General features: G+C 40.2%; 1 protein-coding gene across 1 annotated transcript in view; it reads right to left on the reverse strand.

The window, feature by feature from the left end:
- The window catches only part of phf10 (PHD finger protein 10), a 37,792-nt gene that overhangs the window by 11,094 nt on the left and 6,352 nt on the right, over positions 1–20,346 (reverse strand). The window contains exons 5-8 of the mRNA XM_060831269.1: positions 5,339–5,472; positions 4,015–4,164; positions 2,037–2,146; positions 422–578 (exon numbers count right to left, since the gene is read on the reverse strand). Of these exons, the coding sequence (XP_060687252.1) occupies positions 422–578; positions 2,037–2,146; positions 4,015–4,164; positions 5,339–5,472 (551 nt within the window). The remainder of the gene's footprint in view (positions 1–421; positions 579–2,036; positions 2,147–4,014; positions 4,165–5,338; positions 5,473–20,346) is intronic.

The raw sequence follows: 20,346 nt of genomic DNA on the forward strand, positions 1-20,346 counted from the left end.
TGAGCACTAGCACGAAATAAATTCTGAACATTAATAATGGGTTTAAAAGTCAAGTTTTCCACTTACTAGGCCGCTGCCATTAACTGTAGCAAGAACCTCGTTCGCAGCGTTACCGTGCGAGGTTCTGACGTCACATCACCGGCTGCTAGAAGTTGTGTGCAGATGTAATAATATAAATTATTCCTAAATTTTAGATACCAGTAGTAACAGCATTATTCTATACACTTAGCCAAAGTACACGCTTATTTGCTACACACTTAGCAGAAGTAGACTGTATCGGACTAGAATGGAGTTGTTTTTGATTTGGACTTTGTTAAATCGTTTATACAAAATACATTTTAGTGCAGAATAGTCTGGGCATTTAAAAATTTACAGAGATAAAGTTTTCAATACAGTCAGGTCTTTTTAGTTAATTTCTTACTGAGAAGCCTTTGTCTTCCTTTCGTTCATCCTCAGCACGCCCATCTTCTGCATCATCAGAATCTCCATCACTGTCCAGTGCTGGCAGTTCTGGATCCAGAGGTGGCTCATACAAGGCTGTGTTTACAGGCAGGTAACGTAACTCATTGGGAGAGTACCTAGGTAGATAATTAATGTATTGAAATTCAAATTAACATCCAAGCTTTTGCATTCATTTTTGCTTTTAACCTCAACTTATGAAATTTTAGTTTGTACTACAACATCAAATTGAACTAATTTGAAAATTCTGCAAAAGACCTCCCTAGAGCAGAAATCTCACGTGTTCCTCAGTACTAGTCCAAACTGTACCGTACAACAAAGATCGCAGTTCCTTTGCCTTTCTAAAGGCTTTGGAAAAACCTGGGAATCAAACATGCTCTTAAAAATTTTCTCGCCCTGGTTTCTGATTCACATATTGGTATGATGACTTGTCAACTTTCTCTCTTCTGTTCTCTTCCATTCTAACTCCAACAGCAAACTTGCACATCTCTAACAGGGAATATTGCTTTATAAACATTGCCACAGAGGAAGCTCATCCATTCCTCATTAGTGCTGAGAATGCTGGTTAAGCTCCTCTCCAGAAGACTTATCTCAGAATAAAGACATGTACATTAATTGATATTATAAAAGCAAAAAAGGTATTTTTTTCTAATCTGATCTAACTTTTTTGTGGGTACCTCGTTTTCTTTAAAAAGATCACAATTTTTAGTCTCGGTTTTTAGGAACTCTCACTGCACCCTGTTTAGTCATACCTCATAACGTCTCCCCTGAACTCAATTCCAATGTGGAGTGCCTGGAGACTTTCACATTATACAGACAATACGTTAAGCTTCCTATATTACAATATTCACCAAACTTCAAAAAGGACATCACTGGCTGCAAAACTTTTTGGTAAGTCTTAAGCAGTGTTAAACTATACTGATGTTAACTAAATGCAAGACTCTTTCTTATAGGTGGCAAGACAATGCCACACCATTGACAAAAGTACCACGAACAGAACTCTTCAAGTGACATAGTAATCAATTCACTATTACATACGATGGATTTAGTCTAATGTCATTTGATGATGGACAAATTTATTCTGGATTAATATTTACCCTTCAACTAAAACAGATTAACTAGTCATTTCTTACTTGTGAGACCTTACTGTATCCAAATTGCCTACAGGTCAACTACCATTCAAAAGAAATTCACTGACTGAAGCCCTTTTGATGCCTTGAAGACGTGAAAGGCGCTACCTATATGCATGTCCTTTCATTACTTTTCAAACTAATTTCCCCCCTCCCCCCAAGTGTGACCTTCACAAGACAAACACATGAAGAAATTCTTATCTAATGTAAAACTCTTTGGTAAATCTTAGGCAGATGTCAGTTAAATATTTAGTTGTGGAAAAAAAAAAGACAAGAAAAAGTCTATTTAAAGTTGCACTTTTGTTTTTACACTGACTCTATAATTGCACAGTGAAGAGTTGTACAGCATGGAAACAGACCCTTCGATCCAACTTATAATTTTCATACAATAAGCTCTTTTGCACAGGGTTATTCTTTAGTTTAAAAAAATGCAGGGTTTTTCTTCACCTTTTGTAATATTCCTGAAATTGACCTGGTATCAGAGCAACTGGATAAGCCCCAACTTTTGTCCTCTCTGGTGGAAGAACTTTGTATTTTCCCTGGGGCACTTGGATTACCTGTAATGAGAAAAACAATAGAAAAACAAATTAAATACAGATTCCTTATCCTATATTACAACGACGACAACGACGACGACAACAACATTTTTACACGTTAAAAATAAATTTCTGAACAGAAACAATGCTGCCAAATCTGCTAGTGAGGAAACTGCAGTTCACTGTACAGCAAGGACCAAGACACTTCCGAGCAATGCATTACAATGCTATTTAAATCTCCCTTTCAGAGAGAGGATTCTGCCTCACATTTCAGACCTGCTGAACCTACACTGAGAACGCTGGATTCTGGCACCAACTGATTGGTTTTGAAAAGATTCTATTGTCAAATTTGTGGGAAAAAAAAACACAAGCACTGAGCTTCAGCAAAATAAAGAAAAAGCAGATTTCTGAACAGACTTTTTCCCACAAAATTCTCAACTTTGAACAGAACGTGTGAATCAAAAAAATACCAAGCTATGAAAAGAAAATGTTGACTTGGATATTGAAAAGTGCAGGGTATAATTTTCAAATGGAGCATTCATCAGGCAGGTAGAGTAGACCCATCTGCGCAGAAAGAGGAGAAGGGTAGGGGCTACCAAGTACTCAGCAATGGGCCTCCTCATGATCTCAAAGATTACAAATGTCTGTGGTTATCATTTTCTGACTTTTCAATGACTACCAGATAGAGCAAATCAGCCTCTACCCCCTGTACAGCAGATCATGCCTCTCCCATTTGTCCACAAAATAGAACAGACCCTACGACAAAGAATACAGCCTCATTTTAAATGCTTTTATAAGTTTCCCACACTCGTCACAACTTTGAGGCTTGCTTGAAAATTGCCTTTTTGAGAAAAAAAAAATTCATTCATGGGATGAGTGTATCATTGGCTCAGCCAACATTTACTGCCCATCCTTAATTGCCTTGAGCTGCCTTCTTGAATGCTTTAGTCCATTTGGTGTACGCCGACCCACAGTTCTGTTAGGGAGGGAGCTCCAGGATTCTGATCTAGTGATATAGAAGGATACAGCAACATAATTCCAATCAGGATGGTGATGGGCTTAGAAGGAAACTTACAAGTGGTGATGTTCCCACATACTTATGACAACAATAACCCTGAAAACTGCCTACCTTCTGTAGGTTATGCACTATTATGTTGAATGAAATAGTATCAGCATGAAACAAAATAGTACAAGTTTGCACTCACGCTGGAATTTTATTACCTACTCCCCTCCAGCAATGGGCAGCATGTTCCTGAAGTGTACTGCAGCGTCATTTCAACAATATGTTAATATTCAAAATATAAAGGCAAAGTGCTAGAGCAACTCAGCAATCTGGCATCATTTATGGAGAGATGTGCAAGGTTACCATTTAATTTAAGATGATTTCTTCAGAGTTCTGAAATGTTAATGCTAATTCTCTGTCCACTAATGCTGCCAGACCTGATGAATTCCCCCTGCACTTTGTATGTTTTTCACATCTCCCTCATCCAGTATGGCTAATATCAAAGTTAAAGTGGCTACTCTCAAGAGTGTGGTGCTGGAAAAGCACAGGTCAGGCAGCATCCGAGGAGCAGGAGAATTGACGGTTCAAGATTTCATCATAGCCCCGATGAAGGGCTTATGCCCGAAACATCGATTCTCCTGCTCCTTGGATGCTGTCTGACCTGCTGCACTTTTCCAGCACCACACTCTCGACTCTGATCTCCAGCATCTGCAGTCCTTACCTTCTACCTTAAAAAAGGTAGCTACTGATTGAGGTTGGAACAGAGGGATATTTCTTCTATAGAAATACAAATTATTGTCAGGATTAATACTGGTTGCTTTGTTTTGTATTTCAGAATTTCACTGTATTTGAAGTTACCTCAGACTAGGATTTAACGTGGACTTACCTGTGTCTGCAAATCAAAGTAAGCTCTCCTTTCCTCCATCCGTTCCCGGTTGAAATTGCTGTTAAATTCTGCAGCTTTCTTTGCAGCTTTCTTGATGTATTCTGGAACTTTACTGGGCTCAACCTTTTGTGTGTTTTGCAACTGCATTTGCTGCACAAAAAAAGTCACAAGGTGATAGTTTCAAATTAGAATGCTCAAAACTATGCTGCAGAGACACGCTATGGAAATAATTTAAAATGTCAATCTTTCAACTTCATGCATTTTCAGACTATTGCAAAAAACTGTTTTCTTAAAAGGAAAAGAGGCTAATGTAAGATACAGGGAAAGGCAGCCTCAAACAAAAGGATTGTACAAATACTCTTAAAGTGAGGTGAGTTTGGGTAGCTTTAGTGTCCAATTCAACGTAGTCCAAAACAATTCATAATTTGGCATTAACTAGCAATTTCACTCAAAAAGGGATTAACATTAGTATTCCATTAGCCAGCATTACTGTTGTTCACCAGGGAAGGGCAAAATCAGATCCAAAATACACAAATTTTAGATATTTAAGGTTGATCATGTGAGAATGAAATTTGAGATTAAAGCAACTCCTAAATAATGTTGGACCATAGATATAATTGGAAAAACATGTCAATTTTCAGAAGAGATTTGGATCTTTGCTGGAGAAGGAAACACTTTCAAAGCTATGGGATAAAGGCAGGAGAGTGGGAATAATGGATGACCTAGCCCCCTGAAGAGACCAGAAATGCTGAATGCCCTGTGCTTGCTATATGATCCTATACACCAAAATATCACTTTTCCATTGCTCAATAAACCTTCAATCCCATATGGTGGCATAAAAATGCTAGCATATAATCTAATTTTTTTAAAGGTTTCATCTTCTCCTATGTAATAGGATTTCTGGAAAATAAAGTTCAAACAAACTTCAATTTTCTGTTTGAGACACATCAGGTTTACACGGATTTTTAAAAGAAAAAACTTTTTGAAAGAGTTCGATAGCTAAGACACATAGAATGGAATTACCATTAGAACTAGCAATTACTCGTATAACTACTGTTTGCTACTGCGATTAACACCATGGAACAAGGTTGTGTGTGAAATTTAGCTCAACAGAGCTACATACAATATTTGAAATGAGCAACATTTCGTAGTTTAAAGGTGGAAGTAGAGGGAAGAAAGCAACAGACAACAATAGTTCGTATTTTATTTTGCACAAAACAATGAACCAAATGCCACAACACAGCTTTCAATTTGCAGGAGTTGCAATAGAAGATGATAGAACTTTATACTTCAAACATTCTAAGTCCACTCCCCCAGTACTGACCGAGTATTCCTTGTAGCGATCGGTGATCTGCTGCCGCTCTCTGTCCTGCAGAACCACAGCATATTCGGCATATTTGGTAGGGTATTCCTTGATCATCAGATCGATAACTTCATCGCTCCTCAGAGCGGTTAAACCTAAAGCAAAGTATTTATTGTTGGTCAGTGGTCAGGAACAGAAGAATGGGACTGTGAGGGGACCCAAAGTGAGAGGAATGACAGTCACTCCTATTGTCCAATCAATTGGAGTGATGAAAAACGGGAGCTGTAGGGTAGATAAAGTAAACTTACCATTGCACCACGGTACAGGAAGCCATTCAATAGGGAGAATGTAGTAGTTATATAGTGAGGAGGAGTGACACCATTCTCTGCAAAAATGACAGCATGTCCATATGAAAATGCTGCCGCTTATAGCGGGATTTCAAATTTCTGGAAAGTAATTAAGTGGAAGTGGGAGAATCCTGTAGTCATGATCCATGTAGGTATCAATGACACATGTAAAAAGTAGGAAAGGTGTTCTGCATAGAGTGTATGAGGGGTCTTTATACACAAAGATGTTCTTCAGTAAGCTGAGTGGCATACACACACAGAGCATTCAGCTTTTCCTATTCCCATTTTTTTTCTAGCACTTAGCCGGAAGCCATGGCATTCTGAGTACTCTGCTAAATAGTTGTTAAATGTCGAGGGGTCCTGCCTCCACCACTCTTCATAAATAATAAAGAAATGGCTGATGAAGTGAACAAATATTTTGTCTTCACTGTAGAGACTATAAAAATCATTCCAGTAATATCTGCAAATCACAAGGTGGAAGAGGGAAAAGAACTTGGTGAAATTACAATCACGCGGGGAGTGACAGCAAACCGGTGGACACTGTGGGGTCACAAGTCTCTAGGTCCAGATGGATTTCATCCTAGGGTCTTAAAAGAGGTTGAAAATGAGGTAGCAGAAATATTAGTGTTAATTTTCCCAAATTGCCCAGGTTCAAAAGGTTCTATTGACTCAAGTTGCAAATAATGATCCCTTTATTCGATCAGGGGTAGAAGGGAGGCAGAAAACAGGAAACTATACGTCAATTAGCTTGAGGTCTTGTGTGGCAAGGTGCCAAAAATCAAAGTGATTCGAATTGTACATCTAGAAAAAAATCTCAATATAATCTGAAATACAGCATTGGCTTTGTTTTTCAACAGAGTGATATGCACTGTGGATAAAGGGAGTCTGAAGAACTATAATTCGATTTCTACAAGGTAGTTGAGAAAGGTCCCATAAATGTATATGTATGGTTTTGATATACAATTTAATATCATTTATTTGAATTCAGATTGGAATTAGTGCCATGTGGGTTTTTGTCTTGTGTGTCTAAAAAGATTTTAATTATTAATTTTTAGGTATTTCTGCAGCATGGTTATTTCTTTTAAAACACAAATCAGCAAAATAGTCTTGCAGCTAATGGACATTAGTTTTCACTGTTTGCTAGTAAACTTTCTCCCAAAATAAGCATGTATGGATTAGGTTTTAAGTTTAGATATTGATTTTTTTTCCCTCTTTTAATCGAAGATAAATGCCCATTACTTGGAAGAATTTACAGTTTCAGTTTTACGGATTTGCAAGTCTTGGCTTAAACTAGATGCAGAAGTTGGTTAGTCCTGATGAAAAAGGAGAAGATCTAGAAGTTAATAAATAGGTTACCTCAGTGTAAGGAGGTTAAATTGCAAATTTCAAGTATTGTTTAAACCCTAAAAAAGGATAACTTGAAGCTGAGAAAGTCTATTCTTGGTTGCATGAAGATTCAAGGAAGAGTCATAAAGCATACAGAACTGAAACTCATCCAACCTGATCAGATTTTCCAAGCTGATCTAGTCTCATTTGCCAGTGTTTGGCCCAAATCCCTCCTAACCTTTCCAATCGATGTACCTGTCCAATGTCTTTCAAAAAAAAAATGTTGTAATGGTACCCATCCCTACCACTTCCTCTGGCAGTTTGATCCATAATTGCACCAACTTCTGCTGTGAAAAAGTTGCCCCTCAAGTCCATTTTAAATATTTCCCCTCTCACTTTAAACCTTTACCTTCTAGTTCTGGACTCCCCTACCTTGGGGAAAACAACCTTGGTTATTTATCCTATGATTGCCTCTCATGATTTTATAAACCTCTATAAAGATCACCCCTCAGCTTCTGACACTTTAAGTGTTCTTTAGTTGCTATGTCATTTCCTCATTCACTACCACCAATTCTCCAGTTTTAGATGTAAGGGACCTACACTTGCCTTCGTTAATCTTTTTCTTTTCACTTAATTATAGAACCTCAAACAGTCACTTTTACATTCCTTGCAAGTTTACTGACATCACTATTTTTCCTAAACCTCTTGATGCTTCTCTCCTGAATTCTCAATTTCTCCCAAATTTCAGGCTTCTTTATTTTCTTGTCGCAACATTTTACGACTACAATTTGGAACTAAATACGATCCTTAATTTATTTTGTTAACCACTGTTGGCCACTTTTCCTGTTGTATTCTTTTGCTGGAAAGCATGTGTAACTGCTGTAATGCATGTATTAAATCATTAAATAATAACCACTCTCCATGATCATACTTTTTAATGAAGCATCAGAGTCTCTCGGCCAACTCACCCCTCATTCTTTCATAATTTTCTCAGATCAGATTTGGGACCCAAATTATGGTTATGACCTTTTTCTATCCCAAGGAATTCTACCATATGATGGTCGTTTGGTTTTCATTTTTTTAAAAAAGGCCTTCTCACAACAAGGTTATTAATTAACCCATTTGCATTGCCAGGGTCCGGGACATCTCTGACCGGGTGTATAAGGTTCTAAAAGGGGAGGGCAAACAGCCAGAAATCATGTTACGTATTGGCACTAATGATATAGCCAGGAAAAGGATTGAGGATATAAAAAGTGATTTCAGGGAGTTAAGATGGAAGCTGCAAAGCAGGATGAACAGAGTAGTGTTCTCTAGTTTACTACTGGTGCCACGAGATAGCGAGGCGAGCAACAGGGAACGGGCGCAGCTTAACACATGGCTGAGCAGCTGGTGTAGGAGGGAGGCCTTCAGATATGTAGATAATTGGGACCTTCTGGGGAAGGTGGGACCTGTACAAGGAGGACGGGTTGCATCTGAACTGGAAAGGGACCAATGTCCTGGGTGGAAGGTTTGCTCGAGTAGTTCGAGAGGGTTTAAACTAGTATGGCAGGGGGTGGGAACCTGAGCTGTATATCGGAGGTGAGAGTTGATGCAGATGAGGCAATAGCAAGAAGCAGACCAATTTGTGGGAAGGATTTTCCTGGCAAGGAGCCAAGGGATCAATTAAAGTGTGCTTGCTTTAACGCCAAGGAGTATCAGGAATAAAAGTGATGAACTTAGAGCATGGATCAGTACCTGGTGCTATAATGTGGTGGCCATAACAGACACATGGGTTTCTCGGGGCAGGAATGGTTGCTGGATGTTCCAGGGTTTAGAGCATTTAAAAAGAATGGGGGGGGAAAAAAGAGGAGGTGTAGCATTACTAATCAGAGAGGGTATCACAGCTACAGAAGCCTACATCGTCGAGGAAGATCTGCCTACCGAGTCAGTATGGATGGAAATTAGGAACAGCAAGGGAGCAGTCACCTCCTTAGGGGTTTACTACAGGCCCCCCAATAGCAGCAGGGAGATGGAAGAAAGCATAGGTCGGCAGATTTTGGAAAAGTGTGGACATAGTAGGGTTGTTGTAATGGGTGACTTTAACTTTCCCAATATTGATTGGAACCTCCTTTGAGCAGAAGATTTGAATGGAGCTGTTTTTGTAAGGTGTGTTCAGGAGGGTTTCCTAACTCAGTACATTGACAGGCCGACGAGGGGAGAGGCCATTCTAGACTTAGTGCTCAGAAATGAGCTGGGGCAGATATCAGATCCTGTGGTGGGAGAGCATTTTGGTGATAGTGACCACAACTGCCTCACATTCTATATAGCTATAGAAAAGGAGAGGATTAGGCAAAATGGGAGGATATTTAATTGGGGAAGAGGAAACTATGATGCGATGAGACATGAGTTAGGAAGCATGGGTTGGGAGCAATTGTTCCATGGTAAAGGCACTACAAACATGTGGACACTGTTTAAGGAACAGTTGTTGCAAGTGATAAATAAATATGTCCCTCTGAGACAGGCAAGAAGTGGTAAGATAAAGGAACTATGGATGACAAGAGCAGTGGAGTTTCTCGTCAAAAAGAAAAAAGGTAGCTTACATAAGGTGGAGGAAGCTAGGGTCAAGCTCAGCTCTACAGGATTAGAGGCAAGCGAGGAAGGAGCTTAAAAATGGTCTGAGGAGAGCCAGGAGGGGGCATGAGAAAGGCTTGGCGGAACAGATTAGGGAGAACACTTATGTGAGGAATAAGAGAATGGTCGAAGAAAGAGTAGGGCCGATCAGGGATAGCATAGGGAATTTGTGTGTGGAGTCTGAGGAGGTAGGGGAAGCCCTAAATGAGTTTTTGCTTCTGTCTTTACGAACAAAATGAACTTTGTAGTGAATTAAAACCTTTGAAGAGCAGGTGTGTATGCTGAAATGGATAGAGATAGAGGAAGCTGATGTGCTGAAAATTTTGTCAAACATTACGATTGACAAGTCGCCAGGCCCGGACAAGATTTGTCCTTGGCTGCTTTGGGAAATGAGAAATGCAATTGCTTCGCTACTTGCGAAGATCTTTGCATCCTCGCTCTCCACTGGAGTAGTACCTGAGGACTGGAGAGAGGCAAATGTATTTCCTCTCTTCAAGAAAGGAAATAGAAAAATCCCCGGCAATTACAGACCAGTCAGTCTCACGTCTGTCGTGTTGTCGTCTGCAAGGTATTAGAAAGAATTCCGAGGGATGGGACTTATGACCATCTAGAAGAGCATGGCTTGATTAAATGCAGTCAACACTGCTTTGTGAGGGGTAGGTCATGCCTCACAAACCTTATCGAGTTCTTTGAGGATGTGACTAGAAATGTTGATGAGGATTGAGCTGTGGATGTGGTGTATATGGACTTCAGCAAGGCATTTGATAAGGTTCCCCATGGTAGGCTCATTCAGAAGGCCAGAAGGAATGGGATACAGGGAAACTTAGCTGTCTGGATACAGAATTGGCTGGCCAACAGAAGACTGAGTGGTAGTGGAAGGAAAATATTCTGCCTGAAAGTTTGTGGTGAATGGTATTCCACAGGGCTCTGTCCTTGGGCCTCTACTGTTTGTAATTTTTATTAAGGACGTGGAGGAGGGGATTGAAGGATGGGTCAGCAAGTTTGCAGATGACACAAAGGTTGAAGGTGTCATTGACAGTGTAGAGGGCTGTTGTAGGCTGCAGCGGGACATTGACAGGGTGCAGAGATGGGCTGAGAGGTGACAGATGGACTTCAACCTAGATAACTGCGAGGTGATGCATTTTGGAAGGTCGAATTTGAAAGCTGAGTACAGGATTAAGGATAGGATTCTTGGCAGTGTGCAGGAACAGAGGGATCTTGGTGTACAGGTACATGGATCCCTTAAAATGGCCACCCAAGTGGACAGTGTTGTTAAGAAAGCATATGGTGTTTTGGCTTTCATTAACGGGGGATTGAGTTTAAGAGTCGTGAGATCTTGTTGCAGCTCTATAAAACTTTGGTTAGATCGCACTTGGAATACTGCGTCCAGTTCTGGTCACCCTATTATAGGAAAGATGTGGATGCTTTGGAGAGGTTCAGAGGAGGTTTACCAGGATGCTGCCTGGACTGGAGGGCTTATCTTAAGAAGAGAGGTTGACTGAGTTCGGACTTGTTTCATTGGAGAAAATAAAAGGAGGAGAGGGGACCTAATTGAGGTGTACAAGTTAATGAGGGGCATGGATAGTCTCTGGCTATCGACTCTATTTCCCAGGGCAGAAATGAATAACACGATGGGGTCATAGTTTTAAGCTGGTTGGAGGAAAGTTTGGAGGGGATGTCAGAGGCGGGTTCTTTACGCAGAGAGTTGAGAGAGCATGGAATGCGTTGCCAGCAGCAGTTGTGGAGGCAGGGTCATTGGGGACATTTAGAGACTACTGGACATGCGTATGGTCACAGAAATTTGAGGATGCATACACGAGGATCAGTGGTCGGCACAACATCATGGGCAGAAGGGCCTGTTCTGTGCTGTACTGTTCTATGTTCTATGAAACAAACTTGGATAACCTGCCCCAAGTTGGTTCCTTAACTCACTAGTTTAAAAATCCACCCTCTACACACTCCATGAATTTATCCATCACAATATTGTCGAAAAAGTGGTTTGCTAAAGTGGTTTGCCCAGCTTATGTGCCAATTAAAATCAACCAGGAGTACTGTCGTATCTCTAATGCACCTCTAATATCCTATTGGTCATCCCCTACCTCACCGTGATAGTTTAGAGGTCATGTCCCACCAATGTTTTCTGCCCCTTGTTGCTCTCAGCTCCACTCACTGATTCCACATCCAGATTTCCTGTGCCAACATCCTTCCTCACTAGGACACTTACTTCATCTTTCAGTGGGTGGTGGTGGAGGGTTGCTTCTCAAACTTGGAGGCCTGTGACCAGCAACGTGCCACAAGGGCTGGTGGTGGGCCCACTGCTTTTCATCATTACATAAATGATTTGGATGTGAATATAGGAGATATTGTTAGTAAGTTTGCAGATGACACCAAAATTGGAGAAGGTTACCTCAGAGTACAATGGGGTCTTGATCAGATGGACAATAGGCCGAAAACTGGCAGATGGAGTTGAATTTAGATAAGTGAGCTGCTGCGTTTTGGAAAAACAAATCAGGACAGGGCTTATATACTCAATGGTATGGTCTTGGGGACTGTTGCTGAACAAAGACCTTGAAGTGCAGGTTCATAGTTCCTTCAAATTGGACTCGCAGGTAAATAAAATAATGAGGAAGGCATTTGATATGCTTGCCTTGATTGATCAGTGCATTGAGTAGGGGAGTTGGAAGGTCATGTTGCAGCTGCACAGGACATGGGTTAGGCCACTATTGGAATACTGTGTGCAATTCTGGTCTCCCTGCTATAGGAAGGAAGTTGAGAAACTTGAAGGGTTCAGAAAAGATTGCTAGGCTTGGAGGATTTGAGCTTACACAGGCTGAACAGAATGGGGCTACTTTCCCTGGAGGGTCAGAGGCCGAGGAATGACCTTACAGAGATTTATAAATATCATGAGGGGCATGGATAGTGTAAATAGACAAGGTCTTTTCTCTGGGTGGGATGAGTCCAAACGAGAGAGCACAGGTTTAAGGTAGGAGGGAACAGATTTAAAAGGGATCTAACAGGCAGCTTTTTCACACAATGGGTGGATTGAATGAACTGCCAGAGGAAGTGATGAAGGCTGATACAATAACATCTAAAAAGGCATCTGGATGGGTATATGAATAGGAAGGGTTGAGGGGGATATGGGCCAAATGTTGGCAATTGGGGCTAGATTTATTTAGGATATCTGGTCGGCGTGGACGAGTTGGACCGAAGGTTCTGTTTCTGTGATATATATTTCTATGACTGTATAACAATGTCACCCCACCTCCTTTTCCTATTTGTCTGCCTCTCCTAAACATTGAATTTGTTTGGATGTTCAATTCCTAACCTCGATCACCCCATATCTCCACCATCACAATCATACCATACCAGCATATAACTATGTGCACTGTTAACCTGTCTACCATTTTACAAATGCTCTATGCAATTAAGTTGTAGTTTTTTTTTGTTTTTTGACATTTTCATTCAATCACCAACTCTAGTGCCACTTGCCCTTATTTGCTCTGCCTTCCACTTTATCTTTCATTTCCACCATTGTTTCCCTATTCCTTCCTGGATGTAGGTTTGCTCGCTGAACTGGAAGGTTCATTTCCAGATGTTTTGTCACCCTACTAGGTAACATCCTCAGTGGGCCTCTGGTGAAGCACTAATGAGGATTCCTGCTTTCTATGTTTGGGTTTCCTTGGGTTGGTAATGTCATTTCTTGTGGTGAAGTCACTTCCTGTTCCTTTTCTCATGGGGTGGTAGATGGGGTCCATCACCACTTCCTGAGAAAAATGGGCAGGAAGTGACTTCAACACAGGAAATGACATTACCAACCCAAAGAAACCCAAACATGTAACTAGAAAATAGGAATCATCAGCAGTGCTTCACCAGAGGCCCACTAAAGATGTTACTTAGTAGGGTGATGAAACATCTAGAAATAAACCTTCCAGTTCAGCAATCAAACCTACATCCAAAACCTCAACCTAAGCTTCAACTCTTCTCAAAACTCACTATTCCTTCCTTGCTCAAGTCCCTGTTCCCCCTGCCACACATCTAAAATCCTCCCACTGCACAAGCAAATGCCTCAGCACAAATATTGGTCCCAGCTGGTTTGTACAGGTCCTCTGTTAACCAGAATCTAACCATGTATTCATTTGAATCATCATCCTACTCTTGAGCTCACTAGCACATGGAACTGGCGGTAATCTAAGATTACAACCTTTGAAATCCTGCTTTATAATTTATTTCCTAGCTCCATTTTCTGCTTGAGCAACCTCATCCCTGATTTTATCTATATCATCGGTACTGACATGGACCACAATCTCTGGCTCTTCTCCCTCCTCCTTCAAAATGTCCTGCAGGCTCAGTGATATTCTTGACCCTGGCACCAGAAAAACACCAAACCATCCTGGCCTCATGTCTGCAACCACAAAAACAACCATCCATTCCCCTTAGATTAGAACCCTCTCTCATGACTATTCTCACAACCCTTGCCACACAGCTAAGCCAAACCTGGTGAGACAGACCTGGCTGTTGTTACATTCTCCTGATAAACCATTTTCTTCAGCTATATCCAAAATGGAAAATGTATTAAAGTGTGACAGGGATCCCTTGCACTCACTTTCGCGATTTTCTTTTGAAAAACACACTGTGGTCACCCATTACCTTTCGGCTTGTGACTCTTTACCAACTGCTGCAACCATGGAGATCTCAGCCATATGGATACTTGGCATTGAATCCAATTGCTGCTCCGGATCTACAAGGTGGATTTTCAGTAGCTGAGGCTGAATACGCAGATAGGACACTGGAAACATTCCTAACTTCAAAAGATTGAAGGAGTTTCCATCATGTTGACCTGCCTTGCCATGATTCAGCCTTAAATTACTCCCTTTGCATTTACTTCATTACCCAATCATGTCACAGCATGCTCTCCTCACTCACACTTCACAGAAATTGCTGAATATAGATCATGGGCCCTCAATTCACTTACATTCACTGACCAGAGAAAAGTATACCACCAAAAATCAACCTTCCCTCTCCCAATGACACCTCAAAAGCAAACAGACTTGGTTATTTCTAGATTACTGAGCAAAAACTATAGGATTTACATATGGAATAGATTTTGTTTTAAGTTTCCTTGTACAAAAATATCAACTAAATATTTAAGAATGTCCAACTATAAAAACAAAATTAATGACAATTACCCAACACATGGGTCCTTTTAATCTAATCAGTTTTGGCTTTTCAATGTAAAGTGGACTATTAAAACTGCCCTTTCAACACAGATGACATTTACTCTTTTCAGAGGGTTGTACAACTTTGGAAATCATGGTCTCAGAAGACAGTGGAGGCAGGTGTCATTAAATATTTAAGACAAAGATTCTTGATAGGAAGGGGAAATCAAAGGTTCCAAGGGAAAGCGGTGGTGGTGGTGGTGCAGGGGAGGGGGAGAGGGAGGTGGAAGAGTGGAATTCAAAACACAAAACAGATCAGCCATGATCTTACTGAATGGTGGAGCAGGCTTGTGGAGCTAAATGATATACTTCTGCTCTGATGTATTCAGATATTCCTATACGACGTTTCAGCCAAGTTACAAGTGGAATTTCGACCTCTGGCCAACTAATATCAAAAAGTTAAAATAACAAGTCAAGGATCCTGTTCCAATAAGCACTTAGACTTTCTATGCTGTTCCCAGAAGATAAAATAGGTTATGTCAGACTGTTATTGTAAATGGAAGTAAACAGTTAAGATTGATTTTGCTTTTAATGTTTTTTGGCAAAATGTATTCCAGGCTTGTCGGGATGATTTTCCTTTTCCAGATACTGGTCTATAATTTTGACTTTGTCTTTATGCCATGGTGTGTTCAAAGCCCCACCGCCAACAGTACCTTTAACTGATACCTGCCCTGACAGAATGACTAAGTCTTCAGCCTAAAACAAGAAATTCAGTAAGTCATGCACAATGGCATCCCGACAACCCTCATAAGGTGAGTCAGCTCGCGGAAAATATCATTTAAGGATACAAACTTGAATTCTTAAGGGGAGCAGTAAGAGCATTTATTCAGTAGAACTAAAACATTAAATCAACACTGTCTTTACAACATTTATTTACAGTCATAACTACAGCTTACTTCTTGACATATTTACCTGTTTGCTTCCATTTTGTAAGTGTACACACTGTGTAGTCTGAAATAATTAATAACTGGCTTCCAAATCATCTCAAAATTATGCCTTGTTCACTCAAATATAGAGCATCAACATGAGTAGTAAGAGGGGATGTAGTGAAGATTCATGAGAAAAATGAGGAAATTCAGTTACTTTGACAAGATTGAGAGATTTGATAGAGGTACTCAAAATCATGAGGGCACTTGACAGAGTAGATAGGAGAAAATGTGTTTGTATTGGGAGGGGAAGGATCAAGAACCAGAAGGGACAGATTTTAAACCATTGATAAAAGAAGCAATAGCATTATGAGGAAAAAGTGTTCTACACAATGAGGGGTTAGATCTTCAGGCAGACCTAGAGGAGTGGAGGCAGATTCAATCAAGAAGGGAATACGTGATCAGAAAAACAAGAACAGGTGGGACAATAGGGAGAAGGCAATGGAGTAGCACTGATCAGGCACAAGGGGCTGAGTGGTCTCCTTCTCTGCTGTAACATTGCTCTTCTATCTTAAAAAAGGTGTTTCACTGGGTAACATATTCCTCAGGGGCTAGCACATGCTCAATGGACTGAAGGTTTATAGATTAGATTACTTACGGTGTGGAAACAGGTCCTTCAGTCCAACAAGTCCACACCGACCCGCCGAAGAGCAACCCACCCAGACCCATTCCCCTACATTTACCTCTTCACCTAACACTACGGGCAATTTTGCATGGCCAATTCACCTAACCTGCACATTTTTAGACTGCGGAGGAAACCAGAGCACCCAGAGGAAACCCACACAGACACGGAGAATGGACAAACTCCGCACAGACATAGTTGCCTGAGGCAGGAATTGAACCCAGGATTTTGGCGCTGTGAGGCAACAGTGCTAACCACTGTGCCACCGTGCTGCCCATAAACGTTCTCCAGTCAATTGGCACACTCTATTCATACAGTTTAAAAGCTATTTTTCCCCTTGAATTTGTATTCTTGCAAAAATGTCCTGATGCATACAAGATGAAAAGTTTCATTAAAGTGTCTTTTTTCAGTAATACTCAAAATCTGTGCTACTTTATGACCTTTTCTATTTTACTCCCAAGATTTAAAATCGATTCAACTATCCACTGATGCAGTAATTGTTCAACAAACAGGTCCCACTTAAATATCCTTTCATTACGTGACTTGGCTTGATTAAGTTTATAAGCAGCATGGTTCAAAAATGGTTGGCTAAGGCTCATTTCACTTTACACAAGAGAAAAAAAACACTTGTCATTCTGCCCATTGAGCTTGTCTCACTGCTCAATTAGCCGAGATACTTCAACATTTATAGACTTTGCTCCATATCCTTCAATACCCTTGCATATTATTAGATCTGTTCACCTTCAACTGACCTTGTATCCAAAACCTCTTTAGGGAAAAGGATTCCAGATGTCCATTATCCTATTTCGAATGTTAATATTATGGCCTTCTGCTTCTCAGTAGCCTCTCTGCATTTGCCCTTTGAGCATGTTAACTCTTCATTATTTCTAAACTGAAAAAGGAAAGCAACCCATATTTATCCAAACTGTCCACAGTTTAACCCTTTTAAGCCCTGATTCAAGTCTGGTGGATTGCTGCTGTATCCCCTTAACAGGTCAACCTATTCTTCCTGAGGTGCAGTGTCCAAAATTGAATGCAGTACTCCAGATGGACTCAATACAACAAACATCACTTTCTCATATTTGAAGTCCAATCTCCTTGAAATAAAGGCCAAAAATACCATTACATGATTATTTACAGACTGTCACTTAGAATAACATACTTCCTCTATTTAAGCCTACAGCTCAAAATCCAGTTGGAGTGGGTTTGAACTAGTCTCAGAACATATGTATGATATTCAGCTGGGACATGGCATTATATATAAAAAAAAACTACAGCTGGCTTTAAATTCGTCAAGTGTTACGACTAAATTGTAATGGATCACCACAGAGCCAAACCTTGGCACGCCAGATATCTGTTGACAATTTAGATCACGTTTGTATTCCAGCTCCGACATTTGGATTGGAGATTGAATTGATTTTTATCATGCTTTACTAAGTTGTCTGCAGGAAAAAATACTGGAAAGGCTTGACACAGCCATCTGTTCATCCCCTTCCCCCTGTATAGGGAAGGGTAGATTTCTGCAAGTAAATCATCCTGAACCACAATGAAATGCTCGCTAGCGATTCTTCATCAGGTTCTATGAAAACCTCTCTTCTTCCAAGTGACAATGGAAGTAGAGGATAATATTGGATATGCCCTCTAATAGTGGCATTTTGGATCTTTCATGCCAATGTTTATGCTTTTGTTTAAAAATTAATTCACAGACAGCATTTATTACCAATTCCAAATTGCCAGAAAGCAGATAAGAGTCAGTCAGATTTTTGCTGAGGATCTGGAGACACAGAGGCCAGATCAGCTAAGCTTGACAGATACATTTCCCTTAAAAATACATTGGTAAATCAGAAGTGTTTCACAACAAATCAGTAGTAATTACATGGCTAACGTTTTTTAAAATAAATTTAAACTTCAACCATTTCTCAAATGGATTCAAACCCATGTAATCAGAACTGGGGTGTTTCTGGATTATTAGCCCAGTGACATTACCCTGATACCATCATCTCCCCATAAGCTTTCTTCCATTTTTTAAAAATCTAAATCGATCTTTGTAACCTGCTATTTTCTTCTCCTTCATGTTGTCTAGCTCGCCCTTCAACAGGTCTAAAATGTTTATCTCAACCATTCCCTCAAAATAGCATTCTCACCAACACCAGAAGGTTCACTGAACTTGAAATTCTGCTTTCTCTCTGCAGATGCTGCCGAACCCGCTGAGTTTCTCCAGCAATTTCTGGTTTTTGTTTCAGATTTCCAGCATCCATAGTTCTTTGTGCAATAATATATAAAACATTCTCACAATGTTCAGATCAAGAAGTTCCTTCTGAATTCCTGATTTGATTTCTCTGTGACTATCTCGCATTGATGGTCTCTTGTTAAACTCTTGTCCATACATGAAAAATGTTCATTCTGTAACAAAACCGGATCAGTGTAAAGAACCCTCAGTGGTTACAGGCACTGACTGGCATGTGGAATTTTGATATGACAATGACCGAGACCACGCTTAAGAAAGGGCAAGCCTTTGTGTTAAATATTGCTGGGTACAACGTGTTCAGAAGATATAGAAAACAAAAAGGAAAGGGAAGATGAATAGCAGTATTGGTTAAGGACAGCATTACAATGCTGGAGAAAGATGTTTCAGATATGTTACACAGAATCAATTTGGCTAGAATTAAAAGAACATGAATCCAGAGGTAAAATACAGAGAAATACAAACATATACATAGTAGTTATAATGGGAGACAACAATAACCAAGCATAGACTGCAATGCTTTTACTTTACAGAGCAAGTGTGCCTGGAATGCATGCAGGAGAGCTTCCTACAGCAGTAGGATTCCCAGCCCTTCAAGAAAGGGTGTATTGTTGGACCTAGTTCTTGGAAAGGAAGATGGGGAACTCATAGCAGACAATGTTTATTGCACTGTAGGATTCAGGATGGTGGTGGAGAAAGACATGCAGAAAGAGAAAAATAAAATAGTGGAGCGCAGACTTCAATGGGACAAGTGTAGAGCTGAGCAAGATTGACAGGGGAAAATAAAAAAAAAAAGGAGGTTGGCAGTAACTGAACAACGGGCTACCTTCAAAAGAGAGATGGCTCTTGTGCATCCAAGGTACATTCCCACAAATGAGAATGGTAGAATGAACAAATCCAGAGCCCTCTAAATGATTAATATTAAAGAAGATAAAGTGCACAAGTGTCAGGTAGCGAACAAAGAGGAATATGGAAGGTTCAGAAGGTTCGGGAGGTGGAAGGGTTGAAAAAACAAATAAGAGAAGCAAAGAGAAAGTTGAGAAAGAATAGCGACCAACATCAGGAAACATCCCAAAGTCTTCTTTGACCATAAAAATATAAGTAGCAAGAGAGAGTAGTAAAACATAGTAGTAGCCAAAAGGGGATTTACATCTGGAGGCAGGAAACAGCTGAAGTGTTGAAAGAATGCTTCACACCTATCTTCACAAGTGTGAGAGAAAGCCATGGTGACAGTGAAGGCTATTCAGTCACTAATTCTGATAGGGCAGAAGTGTTGGTTAGACTTAAAAAGGAGACAAGACACCGGAACCGGATGGGATGCATCCATAGATTTTGAAGATAGAGAGTAGAATTGTAGGGGTATTCACCACAACCTTCCAGACTTCAAGACTTGGGGGAAAATGCCGCAAGACTGGAAAATTGATCATCTGTGGCAATGTTCAAATAAGGTTGCAAGAATAAAACCAATAATTACAGACCGTCAGTTTAACTTCAGCAAAGGAGAAGGTTCTAGAGATTATTCGGGTTAGAATTAGTAATTACATGTAATGAGGTGGCTTGATTTGGAAGAGTCAGCATGAATCTCTCATGGGAAAATCTTTTTCCAAACTAACAAGTTTTTTTTGAAAAGCTAACAAAGGCTTGATGAGAGCAATACTATGGACGAGATGTACGTCAACTTTCAGAAGATATTTAATACAGCGCCACACAACAGATCTGTGAGAAAAATTATGTCAT

The sequence above is a fragment of the Hemiscyllium ocellatum genome, chromosome 10, assembly GCF_020745735.1.
Source record: "Hemiscyllium ocellatum isolate sHemOce1 chromosome 10, sHemOce1.pat.X.cur, whole genome shotgun sequence".
Classification (NCBI taxonomy): Eukaryota; Metazoa; Chordata; class Chondrichthyes; order Orectolobiformes; family Hemiscylliidae; genus Hemiscyllium; species Hemiscyllium ocellatum.